Here is an 18,428-nt window from a genome sequence, read left to right as displayed (position 1 = left end):
TCACAAGGCTACGCTTACACAGTCCACTGAGCGTAGCAGCGGGGAGAGAGCCCCCGACTCGGAGGAACTAATCACCAGCTCGTCAGTTATCTCCAAAACGAGACCGCCTTCCTGAAGAAGACACTCATACAAACACCAGTGGTCCAACAGCAGCAGAAATTATGCTAAATGACAGAGATCTTTATGCAGAAACCACGGAAGAAGTTTCTTTGACATTCCAGAAAAACGTTTGGAATCTTCTCCTACAATGATAAGCCATCACACCTACTACACTCACTGCCCCCAGAACTGAATTACAGGAAATCTGCTCCTGTGATCTTTAATAGACCTAGGAGTATACTGAAGAAGCAGCAAATAGATATTTTTGATCTATAAACTGATGTATCAGATCCAGAGATGCTGTGTAGAATGCAGGGTAATGACAAAGGCTTCTCTCCGCATGTTTAATAAGAGTTATTTTTCAACTGAAGGATTTTCTTGACTCGCAAAAGCAAAGAGCAAACAAATATTTAAATGTGAGTTATATTTTCCCGCCAGCTCTAAAAAAAGATTATTATAGACATAACCAAGTTTAAAGTGTTTGAAGAACCTTCATCTTCCAGAGAATTTGTAAAAAAAAAAAAAAAGTGTCCTCTTGGATTTCCAACAGCTTCTTTCTTGTTTCCTTCAATAGTTCCATTTTCTCCTGTCTCCTTACAATAAATATTATAAGACTTAAGTCTTCAGGCTTCAGTTTTATTTTCCTATAACCTTTATGCGGAAGAATTCATTCACTACCTATGACTTCAACCATCGTCTTCAATCTAGTCTTTGTGTCTATATGGTAGTTCTGTATCACTACAGGCATGATGGTAGTTTCATTTTATTTCCTACCATCACCTAAAACTCAACACGTCCAAAACCAAATTTAATAACCTTTGTTTACTGCCAAAGCAGTCCCTTCTTCCAACTTTGTCAATGGCACACCTTAGGATGGAGATCTTGGAGCCAACTCATTTTTCTTTTTAAAATTCAACATCTCAATACGATAACCAGTCCTGTCAAATGTTCCTCCAAAATGATTTTTGTACTAGTCCTTTCTCTTTCCACAGCCATTGCAGTCCTGGCTCCCAGCACCGTACAACTATTACAGATAACTTAAAGAACCAGATAACTAGCCTCCCTGATTCCAGGCTCTCACAAGTCCAATTCATCCTGAAGAAAGAGTCCTTCAAGATCCCTTTGATTACATCCCTTCCTCCTCATAAATCTTTAGTAGCTTCTAAATCTCCTGAATCAATTCCGATTTTCACTTGGCTTTCAAATTTATGAAAAATTTGGCCACTCAGCCTATTCAACAATTTCTCATTAGTTTCTAACATAGGTTTCTTTGTTGTCTCATACATAGTCCTGTGTTTGAATCTTCCTTCATTTTTCTCCTGACTACCTAAAATACTTTCCCTTCTTTTCTCACTAATTAAGTTCGATACCCATTTTCAAGGCTTAATTCAAACTTCACCCCCTCAATGAAATTTTCCTTTTTTGTCCTAGTCCTAATTGAGCTCCCTCTTCACTAAACGTGCACGGAAGTTATTCTGTTCATAAAAACTAGCAAATAATAAGGTATTGTTTAATATTACTGATTAACTCATTCATAGGTATTAATAGGTATTAGTCTAGTCTCTCTTACTAGTTAAGTTTCTTCTAGAGCTCCAGTCCATCTATCGCACAATTTAAGTCCACATACTCAAATTTGAAGATTTGTTTACTTCAAATCTTCTGGAAGCAGGATAGCACAAAGAAAGAAGGCATGTTACATAGTTTTGACAGGGTACCAAACAAGTTGTGCTAAGAGTGTATCAGTTTATGTGGCTCTACAATTACTTTTTGACTGTGAGACAATGAAAATCTCACACAGCACCAGGAAGAAGTGAAAACTGTGGACAGCCTTAGACACTCAACAGTATTATTTTCTCTATCAAAATCTTCAATGAATATAAAATATTTTCCAAAGTAAATAAAAATTTAATAACCCCGTTTCTGAGAAATAGGTTAGTGCAATGTGGTAGCACTATTAATAATACAGCTAGAACTTTTTTCTTTTACTCTCTATATAATTTTGACACCTAAGTTCAAATTAAAAAGATATAAAGTTACAAAATACCATTTTGTACCTTAAGTCACTATTAAATTCTAAAAATGAGAAAACTTTTTATCTTCTGACTTAAGTGTTTTATTTCATTATAGAGCAAAGCATACAATATTTCATTAAGTAAGTAAAAGCAAGACTGGTATTCTTTACTCAGCTGTGAGTAGCTTATATTTCTATTTAGAATATGATAGCACAGCTAACTGTGCCACAAGAAGATTCTTAAAGTTTCCACCCAATGAAAGAGGGAAGAAACGACTTCAAAGTAAAGCCACTACTCCTCTGGACACAATCTCTTATGCTACCTGCTCCGTCACGCCGGGATGTCGTGGGATTTCATAGGTCCTGCACTTGAGCTGTAGCACTGGGTCCTCGTTCAGGAGCTGTGAGAGCAAGAGCACGCCACTCTAGGAGGAAGCACAGAGATAAGCCCTGCTTGTTTTCTCACCAATATACCGGAACAGGTACGGCCGGAGAGCATCATTCCCCCAACAGGCCTTCCGCGGATGCCTGGTAGTCTGTTTGCAGCATATGGCTTCTCTTCTCTATAACTCCTATCAGAACTTTCTACCACCACTGCTCCCCCTGTTCCAGCATTCCACCCCATAAAGTATCAGATACACAGTCCCAAGGGGCAGGTGGTCATGAGTCACGAGTGAGTGTGATGGGGATGGGTTACCAGTCAGCTGTTATCTCGGAACCGCACAGCACTCAACTCACCTCTGTGTAGAAGCGTACGTAACCCGAAGTAAAGCCCACCACAATGCAGGTCCAGTCTGGTCGTCCAGTGGAACTCCTGTTACAAACAAAAGTGACGATCTTAAGGGCTCATAAATCAAAGCAAAGAAAACAAATGACTCATTCATCCTTACCTCTTCTGGCTTGCTAGTGGGATACACAGAGCACTGGTTACACATTCCCTAGAAACAAAAACAAAAGCATATGCTTACCTAATGAATTGATCAATTACTTTGAAAGCTCTATAATGGGATGTTAAAGGGTAATAAGTGGAAGATGAGCTCTTTGGATCAGTTGTATCCAATGCCTACACAAAAAAACAGTAAAACTGCCCCCACAAGTAGGGTCATAAAATCCATTCACATAAAAGGTAATGTCACATTCACTTGTAGTTAATAAAAAACACTCTGTATTGTCATGAAAAGCACAAAAGTAAAGAAAGCACACCTTTACTGTACATGACTGATTATGCATAAAACTGAGAAAACATCAAATGATCACCAAGCAGTCATTTCCTACTGTTCCCCTCTCCTCCGCATCAGCTAAGAACTTGGGCAGAGGGTGGGAGGAATGGGAGGAACTGGCAATTACATTACAGGCAAGCTGCATTTCTGCTGAGTACGTTAATCTAGAGACTTACTGTATTTCAATTGGCTGGCTTCTTCTTTTATATTTTGCAAAACTTGCTTCTGATAACCTATTTCTACGCATCTGCTAGGCTGGATGGTCCCTAAAAGATTATTTTTTCCTGACACATAGACTTGAAAAATTTGTCTCGCACTCAGACACAAGCCTCAAAATTAAAATAACTCTTACTGACTTTCATTTAACCTGTAAAACCTCAGGACCATCACCAGCTTATTCAACAAAATATAAACCCTCTTCCACATACATCAAACCAGATAATCACCAAACAAAATTAACCTTTTTCTTTGTTTGTCGTCTCTAAAGTAATTGAACCATTATGTTTGCTTTGCATTTCGGAGAGAAATTAAATGTCTTCAAAATGCTTAGACTAAATGACTTAAGGAGAAATATTATTTATTTTGATAAAAGTAGAAAACAATTCATTGAGTATCTACAGAGTGTCAGGCATGTACTATGGATTTCTACTTGGTTGTCTTAATCTGAATTCAAAGTCTGAAGAATCTTATTCATTCCGACCAGGTAACTTTCAGTCATAAAAATTTAACTGAAAACAGGTTTTGGCTGCAGGTTCCAGGCTAGCAGCTCCATCATGGAACCATGCTAGAGATCTGGTTTTAAAACTCTTACTGGGACTTCCCTGGTATCACAGTGGTTAAGAATCTGCCTGCCAATGCAGGCGACACAGGTTCGAGCCCTGGTCTGGGAAGATCCCACATGCCGCAGAGCAACTAAGCCCATGTGCCACAACTAAACAGCCTACGTTCTACAGCCTGCGAGCCACGACTACGGAGTCCACGTTCCACAACTACTGAAGCCCGCACACCCAGAGCCCATGCTCCACAACAAGTGAAGCCATCGCAATGAGTAGCCCCCGCTCACCGCAACTAGAGAAAGCCCACAGGCAGCAATGAAGACCCAACGCACCCAAGAATAAATAAATAAAAGTAAATAAATTAAAAAAAAAAAAAAACTCTTACTGGATCAGTAGGAAACTTGAATTTACCAGTTTGCATTTCTGAAATATTTATGAGTTTTAAGAATTAATGTAGCACTGTCCCCTTTAAGTACAAGCCCAATGCTGGCAAAGCAGAGAAGACAAGGGCTGCCCTTGACTTTTTAGCTGAATAAAATTAATGAAGAGCTGAGGAAAAGACAAAATGTAGGCAGGATGTTATGGGATTCTCTCTGAATTCTCCTTTAAAGTCTCTCCAAACAGGAGGTCTTTTTTTTTTTTTTAAGTAATCACATGGTTAATAAAATTAAAATTTACTGGCCAAATCATGCTCTACAACTTCTAAAGCTGCAAAGAATATACATTTACTAAACATTCCAAACAATGAAACTTCTTAAAAGATTCACATACAAGTCAAACAATTTCACATATACATTTAACACACAGAGAGACAAAAAAAATGAACTGGTACCTACCCTTCTTCGACACCTAAAGAACCACTCCAACCAACAGCAAACTGCATTTCTTCCTTCCCTTTATCACTATGTTTCCATTTTGCTGAGAAAAAATTAAGTTATCACACAAAATAACTCCTTTAACTATAGTATACTAAAACAGAATTTATAAATTTCACTCTTTCCCTTTAGAATGATGAGTACAGAATTGAATAGTTCTATATTAATTGATTTGGGTCTTTTTCTAGGTAAATATAAGATAATGTTTAAAAATTTTTATAAGATTTATATAAAACTCTCTCTTCAGTCTCTTTCCTCCAATTCAATCCATATAATAAAGTTATTAATTCTTATGTACCACTCCACCTTTCTTATTTATAAAACTACTTTTTATCTTTAGTTGGCAGAGAAAATTTTTCTATTAGATTTATGCTACTGGAGGGCAAATCTGCTTTATAAGACCATTCCATATCCATTTAATATAAGATCTTATTTTGATCAGTGAGGTTTTCCACATTCTATATATACCCAAACTTTACATTTAATCTTCAACAAAAATTATAAGCTGAAAACTTATGCCCCAAACAGGAAACTACAACACTGTGAGTTTTCAAATTAGAGTTGAAAGTCACTTGACTCACATTGTTACTAAGAAGCAGTCAGTGCCCTTTTTAGCTCTGACTGCCCCTTGCAAGAACTGGGCAATGCCCGGTACTGCCTCTGAAATGCCATAGAGAGACAGCTACAGTATCTACAGCCAAGAAAGAAAAAGAGAGGAAAGAAACAGAAAAGAAAGGAAAAAGAAAGGGGAGAAGAGAGAGAGAGAAATAAAAAGAAAGAGAATCAAAAGTGTTACATAACGTATCAAACTATGGAATGCCACCATATAATGCATACGAGAGAAGTAAAACTGTTTCTTTCTGCCTAATCCATTTTCTATTCTATGCATTAAAATAAATGAAAATAACAGAGTACTTACGCACTAGAAATACAGCTTTTTGCTCCCGAGTTATAACCATAAGATCGTTGGTTGGAGATAAGGATAAAACACAGTCTTGAAGCCAGGAAGTTTTTTGTGTTTTGCATGTATTTCCTTCTTCTTCCTGTGAATAAAACTACAATTATTTCCATGGAAAAATATCGAGAAAAGTTCAACTCAGCATGTCCACCTTGAGAAGCAAGGGAGAAGAAAAAAGGGAAAAGAAATCTTCCCAATTCTTTTATAGTCTCAGTAATATTCCTTATCAAAACATGTCAAAGATGACCGATAAACAAAATATCCACTACAAGCGGATCTCAGTTTTGAATATTAATTGAAATTAAAAAATATAAAACAGATAGCAAGACATTAAAAGAACCTCCCATAGGGATTATTCTAGGAATAATTCAGTACTAGGAAATTTAGTAAATAACCCTATTTGAGACAGATAGTTAGGGTATCTGCGGCTAGACAGCAAAGAAAACATTATCTGACAATTACGACCTGTAAAGTATGATAATTTGGACACATCTTTTTATGTAACCTGAAAGGTGTTCTCTCTTTTTAACTGAAAATGCATTCACTATGTAGGTAAATTCCCATGGTTAAAAATTCACAGATCTAAAAAGGTCTTCTTTGCAAAGTCTCTCTGATATTCCTGTATTCCGGCCCTCCTTTTGTTCACTCCGGAGACAGCGGTGTGACCGGTTCTCGTACATCATTTCCAGAGACACAACTCACATGGGCAAATACATTTAACTACCCCTTTCCCCCCCTTTGTTTTTTTTTCCCTTTTCCCCTTTTTCTGACACAAATGGTAGCATACTATATGCATACTTCTATATTTTACTTTCTTCTCTTAGCATATACCTCAGACTTCATTCTACATGAAGTTTCTTAATTTTTTAAATGGCTGCATAGCATTCCATTGTATAGACACACCATAATTTAGTCAACCAGCGCCCTACTGATGGACCTCCACAATGAAGCAAATATCACAACAAAGTGAGTCACGTGAATGTTTTGATTCCCCAGTGCCTATAAAAGTTATGTTTACACTATCCTGTGGTCTAATAAGTGTGTAATAATAGCATTACGTCTTAAAAAATGTACATACTGTAATTTTAAAATACTTTATTGATAAAAAATGCCAACCATCATCTCAGCCTTCAGCAAGTCATAATCTTTTTTGCTGGTGGCGGGTTTGAAATAGTCCAAGAATCGCCAAAATGTGACAAAGAGACATGAAGTGGGCGAACGTTGGAAAATGGCACCGATAACTTGTTTGAGGCAAGGCTACCACGAACCTTCAATTTGCAAAAAAAAAAAAAAAAAAAACTATATCTGCAAAGTGCAATGAAATGGGGCATGCTTGTAGTATAGATGCTATGCTCTATTATTATATCATATCATCATTAGGATTTGACGTGTCATAAAATTCCAGAGCTAAAGTTTTAGTCTTGCCACTTGGGAAGGATGCTAGCTTTTGTCACGAAATGCAAGGCTGCGTGCTTTGAATACGAGCTCAACAGCTCTTCTGATCCACAGCCACAGTGGGGTGGGCGTGGGACGACCACCAGCTCCCGGTCACATGTAATTCCAAAGGCACAACATTCAGTGTATCATGTTCAATAAGACAAAAGGCTGCTAACGACACAACTAAAAACAAGTGATATCCTTAAAATTATGTACAGTGGTAGATTTTTGTAATTTCTCCATGGGTTTAGCTATTTTCCCCCAAGCAGTGTAAATGTTATCAGAAAAGCATAAAGCAAATTTACAAATTGACAACAACTGGCAGTGGAGGTGGGAGAAGAAGTCTTACATAAATCAAATTTCTTTCAATAAGTCCTCAAAAAAGAAAAAAAAAATCCCTTGGTACATCTGGGTGATGTACATCAACAATCAACATGCTATATATACAAAGGCAAACAAAGAATAAAAGGATGGGAAAGTACATGCCCTAAATTGTTCTATAATGTCTGCTACACCGTAACCAAGCAATTTGGTAGAAATCGGGCCACAGTCACTTGAAATCTCCTCTCACCATAAGGAAGTCCTTCGGCATCATCCTAAGCAGAGGACAGTGGGTGCGTCAAGAAGTGTTTGCCCAGATGTGTGCTTGCGTTTGGCCACCTAACTCAACAGGAATGCGACAGGAAGGACGGCCGTGATTTGGATGCTGTACACAGCAACATCTGCCAAACACTTGCTAAGTGCCAGACACTGTGTTCAATGCTTTACACGTAAGTCTTACTTAATTCTCACTGTCACTCTATAGAGGAGGTTCTATTACTACCCTCATTTTGAGATGGAGAAACAGAGACTGATCAAGGTAACTTCTCCACATGACACAGACGGAGCAGGGATTTGGACACAGGCATCTGGACACAGGCCCTGGGGTTCAATTGCCTGGGCAACCTCTGTGCTGCTTCCACACTGCACTGCCCCGGGAAGCTGGGCCCTATAAGGAAAACTGCCACAGCACCTTTAACTCTGCTCTGCTGCTGGGCATTCAGAATGAAGGGGGTGACGATAAGCTCTACGCCGCTTCTAGACTAAAAGACGAGTGCCCCTCAATGATTAAAAAAGTAAACGGAGGAAAGAGGGCTGTAAAGGCCTAGTAAGGATGTGCCAGGAAGTCTCAGCACACACTCGTTGGCCAATAAGATGTAAGCTCATCACTGTTTTCTACCATAAGGGCATCTGCCTACCAATCAGATTTTTCTGAAAACCTCCCACACAATAATGGGGCCCACAGCCATGAACAAAACTCCCTTGAAGATAATGATCCTAAAATAATGCCATGCTCTGACAAGGCAGTTAATTTCCCCAGCGAGGCACGATATTAAAAAAAACAAAAACAGCATCACCAGGGGCTACCATGGCTTTTCACAAAAGCCAGCACGTGCCCAGTTACTAAAGGTAACATTAAATACATCCGTTAGCCATAAAACACAGCCCGTTTAGGGGTGGGAAGAGAGAAAGTATAATTTTATTTTAGTGTGGCCTAAACTTCAAGGATTTTTCTTTGCCTTGAGACTAGTAAAATTTTTTCTCAATCTGCACAAATAACGGAAACCACTGATGTGGGTTATGAAAAGGAATCTTTTCTAAACGCTAGGGCTGTAACAAATATATATTTTAAAAATTTACTTCTTTCGATTTTAAGCCCACAAATTTGTCAAACGATTAGTCTTTCACAAGGCAGCAGATGGTAAAACTGCAGTAATTTAACCAGCCTTTCAGTTATAGCTGGCCACCATGGGGGCTGGTAAATTATCACTCTGTAAACATAGTGGCAAATGTTTTCTGGTGTATCAGCTACTGTGATGACTAGAGAACCACTGAAGTAGCCCACAGTAATTTTTCAAAGCTTTCAATTTTAGTTAATAAGTGTGTCGTTTGCAATTTTTACTGTCACGGTCATCGTGCTAACTTTCACAGGCATGTACACGTAACAGTGGTGCCAGCAAAATCCAGTATAAATAAGGGTCTGTCAGCATATTCACTGTAATTCTCAGTAGTTTACTACCTAAATCAAAGAAATAAACTAGTCAGCTACACTTTCTAAACAAAGAGACATAAGTGCTTCAGCAATTTTGAAACACAAAAAAGTAAACAATGCCATGTAAGTTTTCCTTTTTTCTAGTCTACTATTAGCATATATAATACCCAATGCTTCTCAAACATTTTTTTAGGTAGCAAGACTTTTTATTCCCGACAAAATTTTATACAATATCTTAATATATGATATAGATAAAAGCAGAAATGAGGAAGCTACCTAGCACCTTTGCAGAGCCCTAGCGCTTTCTCTAACATGGCATGAAAAGCACTGGTCCTGGCCATTTTCCAGATCAGGGACTAAAATTCTCAAGTGAAAGATCTTGAGGTCTTGTCAAAATTAAAATGAGGCAAGGCAAGAGCTCTAAATCTGGTTACAAATTTGATTACAGATAACCCAAAGAAAAAAAAAATTACAAACACAATTAGTCACAAAACCCTCTGACTTCAATCTCAATTTTTAAAATTATTTTTCTTCCTAACCTTAGAGGAAGTTAATGATAATTCAGTAACTCTTACAGTTTTATTTCAACTGTCAATTCAAGTAGGATTAATTCTGCTATTATTTATTTTTTAATTGTATATGTAATGTGACTCCATTTTTAGGGAATTTTCCGTGTGGCCCATTCATCCAACCACTCAACCAAATATGCCTACATTTATAATCTTTTAAAGTTAATAATGATGATTATCCTTAGGTGTTAGAAAGTTGATTATCTTACTCTTTTTATTTTTCTATAATACCTGAATTTTCAGTAATAAATGTGTCATTTTTACAAAACAAATTCATTACTCACAAAAAAATTCATTTTACAAATAATTACAATAAAACACCACAACTAAAAAGCATACTTCTTTATTTTTGAAACAGCCGTTTAATATTAAATACTAAATCTATGTGCTCCCTAGGCACCATGGGATATAAGAAAGTACCAAACAATTCCTGCTCAAAAACTTTACGTCTAGTTGGACAAATAAGACTAATAAACAAGAATCAATTAGCACCCAATATAAATCAAAATAGAGCTAATAGTTAAATTAAATGCTATGGACCTTAAATTGCTATTAGTGCTCACACACAGACGCGCGCGCGCGCTCACACACACACGATAACAGTACACATTCCTAAAACATATTTGAGTGAAAAGCTTGAAAAGATGACAAACCTCACTCATAAATTTAAAAGTACAAATTAAAACACTGAAATGGCATTTCACACCATTCTGATTTTGCAAAGATTAAAGTTTGATAATCTACTAGAGGCAAACAATTTCAAAAAGTACCTGAGAAAAGCAGGCCTCTGTAAGAAAACACATCTATCTCTCATAGTTCTGAGTTTCTCAATATTGATAAAAATATGGGTACAGAGAAATATTTCATTTTTTACAAAATAAATAGAGCACAATGGTAAAAAGCAATTACCTCGGAGATGTTCTCATTTCTGTGACACAGAGAGTAGAAGGAGGCACTCTCACGTACTGTGTTCGGAATACACACTGGGGCAGGCTTTTGGCAGCACCCTTCAACAATTTTTATTAAAATTTGAAATATGTACACTTTTTAACCTTAGCAATTCCACTTCTGGTTATTTATTCTAAAGGAAAAATAAGAATGGCTAACATTTATTGAGCACATACTATGTATGTTCCAGGTACCATTCTAAGCACATCTCATTTCATCCTCTTAATAATCCTATGATTTTAATCCTATAATAATCCTATTAGTCCCACTTTAGGAATGACGTAACTGGACTGAGAGAAATTAGGTAACTTGCCCAAGGTTTAACAGTCACTGAGTGGCAGAGTTAGGATAGAAATTCAGGCAGTCTGACTTTCATTCATGACACTACACACATGTGTAACCAAAGATGCATAGTAGATATAAAGATGATTACAGCATCTCCTGTGATAGAAAACAGAAAAGACAAAGAACAAACATAAACAAAATGTCCCTCAACAGGGGTGTGGCTAAATAAATCATAGTATATCTATACAATGAAACAGTTAGTATTCCTTTACAAGAACTAGATGATTTATATATGCAGACACAGAAAAACCTCCATATTACATTAAATGTAAAAGGCAAGAGGTAGAACAATATGTAAAAATGAAGTCTACCTGGACTTTCAGGTAAAGAGAGAATTAAACAGATCAATTTTACTCTCACTTTCCCCAGCACTCTCAACCCCACTAAAAACAACAGCAGAAGAGTTTGTTTCAAGTACAGACAAAAAGAAGGAGAGGAGAAAAGCCACTAAAATTTGAGAGCTAGAAAGCAGACGGACAGGTGGTAACTGATTTTACAGTCCCTGGAAAACTAACTCCCACTAAAGTGGTGGCGAGGAAAGATGAGAAGCAACCCCAGCTGCACTGCAAGATTGCCAGTAGGCTTAGGAGTTGGTGCCAGCTCCCCCTGGGAGTGAGGGCAAAGATGCGGCTGAAGTCAGGAGGCCTGGTTGAAAGCAGGTCCCCAGATCCCTTCCCCCACCCCACACAGTCAGCCACTGTCCCTCCCTCCCTGGCAGAAGACCAGAGGCCCATCACCAAGCCAAAACCAACTGACAGAGCTACCCTGCAGGAATGCCTGAGGAGTCCAGACTTGAACTAAAATTAACAACTATCCACAAGAGCAAGGAAAAGTGGTGGCTGACTACATAGTGAGACTAAAAATAGGTCACTTTTAAATATTTAGGCATAAATAGTGCCACCAAGACTGAGCCCGGATACTGGTCGGTTTGTGGCCAAAGACCGGGGAACAGCTTACACTCACCTTTGTTGGCTGGCAAACAATCCTTTAACTGCGCTTTTCACACTAGCAAATCACTCCACCGGTATCTACGAAAACCCAACTCATGGCCATAAAGATCAAAGGGTTTTTTTTACCCCCTCTGCTATTTTTTTTCATTTATTAAATACCTTTTTTTTAATTGAGGTAGGGCTGATTTACAAGATCAAAAGTTTTGAGGCCCCCAAAAGAGGCCAAGAAATTTTAGAGAACAAAAAGGTAAAGGCAGCAAGAAAAGCTGGGAGAGTTATACTGAAAGCCATGGGCGAGCCCAAGACTTCTGAACTCCAGCACGACTAACATTTTGGGTGGACAATCCTTTGTTTGAAGGGCTGTCCTGTGCATTGTAAGACGCTTCACAGCACCCCTCCCTGGCCTCTACCCACTTAGATGTGCCTTCCCCCAAGTTGTGACAAACAAAAATGTCTCCAGACATTGCCAAATGCCCCCTAAGGGGCAAAATCACCCCCAGTTGAGAAGCACTAGGCTAAACCCGGCTTGTGTTAACATGGAAAGTCACTGGCAAAATGAGTGTTTCTAATAGTCCAAGGTCCAAAGTCCTGATGAGAGCCCACCTGAGGAAAGAGACCCTCTGCGGCCACCATCTCCTCACAGGAGGAGGGCCTCGGGCGCCATCCTTAGCGTAATGTGGGTGCTCTCCTTCTGCCTCTGGCCAATCCACTGCTTACGTCTCTTGCATGGTAGATGGCACCACAGTCTAAGGACACTAAAATAAGGCAAAATATTTTCCAGCATTACCCCAGATTATGAATGCTCTAATGCTCTAATCAGGTCATGCTGTCTCCTATTTCTCAGCCTGTAAACAAACATTTCTCTGGGGCCTCTATCTGACCAGCACGCTTTTTGCATTCCCTGTTAATCTGCTAAATCATTAGTGCCTCCGTAAACTACATTATGTCACCTTCTGTAAAACAGATGGAACACATTCCTAAGGTGTCTCTTAGGTGGAAAATTTCCATGCTGCCTACCTTAACTGAGGACCTTAACCCAGGACCTTCTGTGCTTCCTGTTCCAGAAATCGCCGTCAAACAAATCCTTGATTCTATACTTCCAACCCTTTGGTCTTAATACAGCAACGAAGGAAAGCTCATTAAATCTGCCTTGCCAGTTAAAATTAAATTAAACCCTATCAAGCTTCTTCCCGAACCGCCGGATTCCCATTATAGCATGAGGCTGAGCAACACACCACTTCTTTCCCAAAGCAAAAAAATTATAACCCCAACTAAAAGCCCCTTACAACACTGTAAAAAATTCTGTTTACTATTTGTTATAGGATCATTAATAGGTAGACGTTGTAGTACAACTACCTTCTTTTCCCATTTCCCCCAGCCAGGTCCCCTTTGTCATGATGTCAGCTTAAAATACAGTACAGAGGAAGATCTTTGTTTTGCCTTTTCTTCCGTCTTGAAAGCCTATTCTGTTTGCCTTTCAATCCTTTTGTGTATTTACTCACGGGCAAGGAGGAATTCCTTAACCTTATTCATTGCACTTGTACACATAAAAGTTACACCTGACATGGATCCATTATTTGGGGCACTGTTATGGACTGAATTGTATCCTGCACCCAAACTTTACATGTTGAAACCCTAACCCCCCAATGTGACTGTATCTGAAGATGGGGCCTTTAGGGAGGTTAATTAGGGTTAAAAGAGGTCATAAGGGCACAGCCCTCTGATAGACTGGTATCCTTCTAAGAAGAGGAAGGGACACCAGAACCGGCTCTCTGTCTTCATGCACAGGGGAAAGGCCAGGTGAGGACACAGCAAGAATGCAGCCACCTGCAAGCCAGGAAGAGGAGTCTCACCAGAAACCAACCCTGATGGCACCTTGATCTTAGGCTTCCAGCTTCCAGGACGGTGAGAAAATAAATTTCTGTTGTTCAAGCCACCCAGTCTGTGGTATTCTGTTATGGCAGCCAAGGAGACTAACACAGGTACGAAATATCTATAAGAGAAGGACATTTGTCCTTTTCTATAAGAGAAGCCATCCTTAAAGTTCCAAAGCCTACCAGTGTCACAGACGCTTGCTTTCTTGGACGTGGCTGGCTACTGCTGATAACAGATACTAGAATATGCTTTCTTCCCTAAGCCCTCATTACAGCTGACACCCCAGAATCGAAATTAAAGAGGCTTTCTCCTTCCTTAGAAAAGCCTTATCCAGACCCCTGGTACTAAATCTCTATGATTACAAAAATCCTTTAGTCTCTTCTGCCATAAAAATAAGAAACTACTCTCAAAGAGCTGACAGACTTCTGGAGATAAAAAGCACCCTAAAGTTTTCATAGTTGTCTGCTGGACTCAGCAGCAGCGAGGTGGCCTTCAGGTCGGCATTCGGTGGCAGTGGCTACTGCACTTTCCTCTTAGGTACCCTTCTCTGTGGTTCACCGACACACCACTGCAGCCCGCCTAAACGGACCAGAACACAACATGTCTCTAACGCCAGACTAATGAAGAATGAAAGCCTACTTTCTTCTGCTGGTCACAGTAACCACCACCCTATGGCAATTGATAGAGAAGCCTATCATTGTTTTGACAGTTACAGCACCCTGACAGAAACATAAACTGACTTTATGACAGTCTGCTTTTTCCAGTCCTGGTCTCTCTCATCTTTAATGTGGCCAAGGCCCGCCAGGTGGACTCTGAAGGAAGGCAGGTTTTGAGTTTGCTGTCTGTCCATGACAAGAGAGAGTTGAAGTTCCCTCTCCCTGCCGACTAGGTGGCTACACCTATTAACCTTGACTAGGGCGTGTACTTCTGCGTTTCACACATCTGCCAAAAGTTAACTCTGATTCTTGCCATGCCTCTGGAGCTGGCTGTGCCTTTGGACTTGTTCATCACCATAGCTGGTAGCAGAAATAACAGAAATCTTTTGCCTCAGCTTAGTAAACTTTCTAATAGTCCTGGTATAAAACATGTTTCTCAGCCAAACTTCATAATGATCTTATACATGGAAAGTTCTGGATGATGCTGCAGTGTAAGGCAGAGGTCATACCCTTTTCCCTGGCCACAGTGCCATTTATGTTCTCACCCACCAAACAGGCTCCCTTGGCAAAGATGTCCTCTTGTTTTGAGGACAGGATCCAAATTCAAAGAAGCTCTCTTAAACACTGCAGGGTGACTTTAACATCTGAATAACCTCTGAACCCCACTGTCCTGGCCCACTTTTGTTGTCTTCCAAATACCCTCACCATGTACAAAAGATCGTGACAGGGTAAAGGGTTCAAACAGTTAGGAATGATTGCTACACCCAGAATTGTTGTCAACTGAGGCCTAACAATACTGTTTCACTCGCCGCATTTGCCAAATCCACAGTGTGGGCAAATCTTCAAGACAAAGAGAACAACAAGCCTCCCTCATCCCTGAGGGCCACTTGTAAATATTCAAATTTTATCCGAATGAAAAAATATTCCACATGTAAGTAATTTCATGTGTTTTCAGAATGAGCAGAAGCATACTTCAGCTTTTAACTGAAACAGTTAAGATACGTCATCCCCAGATTTAGGATCTCCTTGCCAATAAAGAGAAGACAACATACTTTACAGGTCAGATTTAAAGGAGGCCTGATAACACTTACACATTCTAACTAGGCTGTCATTGTCTGCGTCACCCAGAATCAGCTGAAACAGTGGAACATCAAAATGAAATACTGTAAAATAAACCAACACATGACCTTTATGAGTAGGAGAGGCAACCTATTCCACAAAGCAGCCAAGGTGAGCTTCAAAAACCAGAAATCAGATAGTGCAGTTTCTGATCACATGCAGGCTAAACTTCAAATTCACAAAGCTTTACACCAGGCCTGCCTGATTTTAAAATGTTAACCTAACACTGAAATATGTCACCATCATTACAAAAGGAAAATGCCGCTATCAAAAAGCACGCACATGTTTACAAAGACTTACAGGTTCTTGGGGCTCTGTTTCTTCCCATGCTCCCCAACCATCATCTTCCCAGTTTGATTTACCTATTTTGAAAAAGATGAAAAGTGCTTACATGAAATATAGAGCTTAAAATATTTTAAAAACATTTCCTGTAAACATAATAGAATCAACCCCTGATATATAATAAGTATTATATAAATATAATGTTCATATTAAGGAAGAACACAATGGTAAACTATACTATATAAGATTCTGCTCTATGTAATAACAACCGGGAAACATTTGACCTGAATTTCCAAATGTATGTAAAAGTGTGCAGGTTATTTGGACCTTAAGATACTGGACATCGAGTTTATTTACATTTAGATCAAACTGCAAACGTGACTTTAAAAGAATCTTAAAATGACAAATATTTGTTACTTAAGACATCAGACAAGTTAAATATACACAATGACCAAAAACATACCTAAAATTCCACACAGATATCTTTAAAAGTGTTTTAATAAGGCAAGGTATCAAAGATAAAGAAAACTGAATTTTGAAACCAGATAGGTCTACTATTCACCACCTTTTCCTGATACTCTGTGATTTCTTATATGTGAGAACGCTCTCTTGGATTAAAATAAGATGTTCAACCAACACTGCAACGGGGAATTAAAATACCCAAAATTGATGTGGACGGTATGATCCCTTACAATGCTCGTGTTACTCATTTTTATATAATTATCTTTGAATTTATCTCACATCATATCGGAAGAGAAGGAATAAAACTATAATTTTTAAAGGAACTACTCTGAAACAAACAGTATACTTTATATGTATTACCTCCAATTAAATTAAAAAAAAAAAGTTCCCCCAAAATGTGAAAAGAGCAGGCAGTTGCCTTATTATAGGCCCCAGAATCAGATGACCTAGGTTCACAGCCTGGACCCAGCAATTACCAGCTCTGCGACCTGGAGCAAGTTACCCTGTATCTCTAAGTTTTAGTTCTCTTACCATAACATCATGGAAGACGACAGTACCTAGTGGGGTTGCTGTGAGAGTTTAAACCAGACGTCACACGAAAGGCCTCAGTGCCTGACACATAATAAGTTCTCAATGCTAGTCATCAGGATTTAGCTATCAAAATACTACAAAATATAAACAAAATACTGTATTTAAACCAATCAGGTTCAAAATTCTGGGGGAAGAATCAACTTAAAAGATGGGACTGAACCTTTTATCCAGGATGCTGACAGTAGGAAGGAAGGCCCGCGTACCACAAAAACAAAACAAAACAAAACAATTTAACAAATGTTCTGTTAAATACCATGTGCCAAACCCTGTAGGAGAAACACAGAAAAATACAAACATATGAACTCCTTTTCTTTAAAGAGTTTGTGATCTAGTGTAGGAGAGACACAAACATGTAACAGCCATGGTGAGTGCTGTAATCGAATACTATGGGAACTCAGATGAGGTAGTGACAGAGATGAAAAAATACAGTGAGGAGGCATCTTCAACTAAGTCTTTAAAAAGTGGCTAGGAACTTTTCAAAGGCAGAGGCAAAAATATGCCATTTTCAGATAGGGGTTATCACATAGCAACTAACATTATTCAGCATTTCTATATGCTTCAAGGCTTTATAGACATTAACTCACATAAGCATGACAAGGATCTTTTATCACCCCCTTTTTACAATGAGAAATACGGATTACCTCGTCTACGTAACTCTACCGAGATGACAGAGGATTAAGTGGCAGAATGGGGTTTGAACTCAGGTCTGCCTGAATTCCAAAGCCCAAGCTAGCAAGTATTCTGCTATACTTACTCCTACGGCTTATAAAGAAGGATAAGATTAGGAAACAGTGGGGCTTGCAAATAAGGTCAAAAGCAAGATATTTATTATTTTAAAAGGGAAGTAGTCCCTTGATATTCAGACCCGCAAATTTTTTTTGTAACTTGGAAAGTTACAGTTTGCTCTTCGGCAATCTAATTCCGTTAGGCAATCTCTTTATTCTGCTAATTTTTCCACTGCACCAAAAACAACTGTCTTATTGTGGGCTGATGGCAACTAGGCCATCCCATTTATACGCGTCTAGAAAATGCTCTCTCTCTCGTAAGAGAAGCAAAGACCTCATAAAGCTTATCACTCTAAGGTCCACAATTCAATGTTAAAATTGCTATAAAAATATTTATCAAATTACCACAAATCTTTGGGAGACCATGCAGCATTTAAAGTACTTCATAAAGGTCAGCTACTCATTTATTTATTCATTCATTCACTCATTCATTCATTC

General features: G+C 38.7%; 1 protein-coding gene across 4 annotated transcripts in view; it reads right to left on the bottom strand.

Moving 5' to 3' along the window:
• Positions 1 to 18,428, bottom strand: part of RAB3GAP2 (RAB3 GTPase activating non-catalytic protein subunit 2) — an 87,635-nt gene that overhangs the window by 53,055 nt on the left and 16,152 nt on the right. For 3 of the 4 annotated variants that reach the window (XR_003003853.1, XM_024750484.1, XM_024750485.1), the window contains exons 2-7: positions 16,171 to 16,232; positions 5,901 to 6,024; positions 4,943 to 5,024; positions 3,001 to 3,048; positions 2,849 to 2,924; positions 2,434 to 2,535 (exon numbers count right to left, since the gene is read on the bottom strand). Coding sequence is in view for 3 of the 4 variants with exons in the window: in XM_024750484.1 (XP_024606252.1) it covers positions 2,434 to 2,535; positions 2,849 to 2,924; positions 3,001 to 3,048; positions 4,943 to 5,024; positions 5,901 to 6,024; positions 16,171 to 16,232 (494 nt within the window). In the remaining variant the exon portion in view is untranslated. The remainder of the gene's footprint in view (positions 1 to 2,433; positions 2,536 to 2,848; positions 2,925 to 3,000; positions 3,049 to 4,942; positions 5,025 to 5,900; positions 6,025 to 16,170; positions 16,233 to 18,428) is intronic. The other variant, XM_024750486.1, reaches the window with a different exon arrangement.

The sequence above is a fragment of the Neophocaena asiaeorientalis genome, unplaced genomic scaffold (assembly GCF_003031525.2).
Source record: "Neophocaena asiaeorientalis asiaeorientalis breed wild unplaced genomic scaffold, Neophocaena_asiaeorientalis_V1.1 scaffold430, whole genome shotgun sequence".
NCBI lineage: Eukaryota > Metazoa > Chordata > Mammalia > Artiodactyla > Phocoenidae > Neophocaena > Neophocaena asiaeorientalis.
Note: the sequence above shows the minus strand (reverse complement) of the source record. Positions and strands in the feature narration are given on the sequence as shown.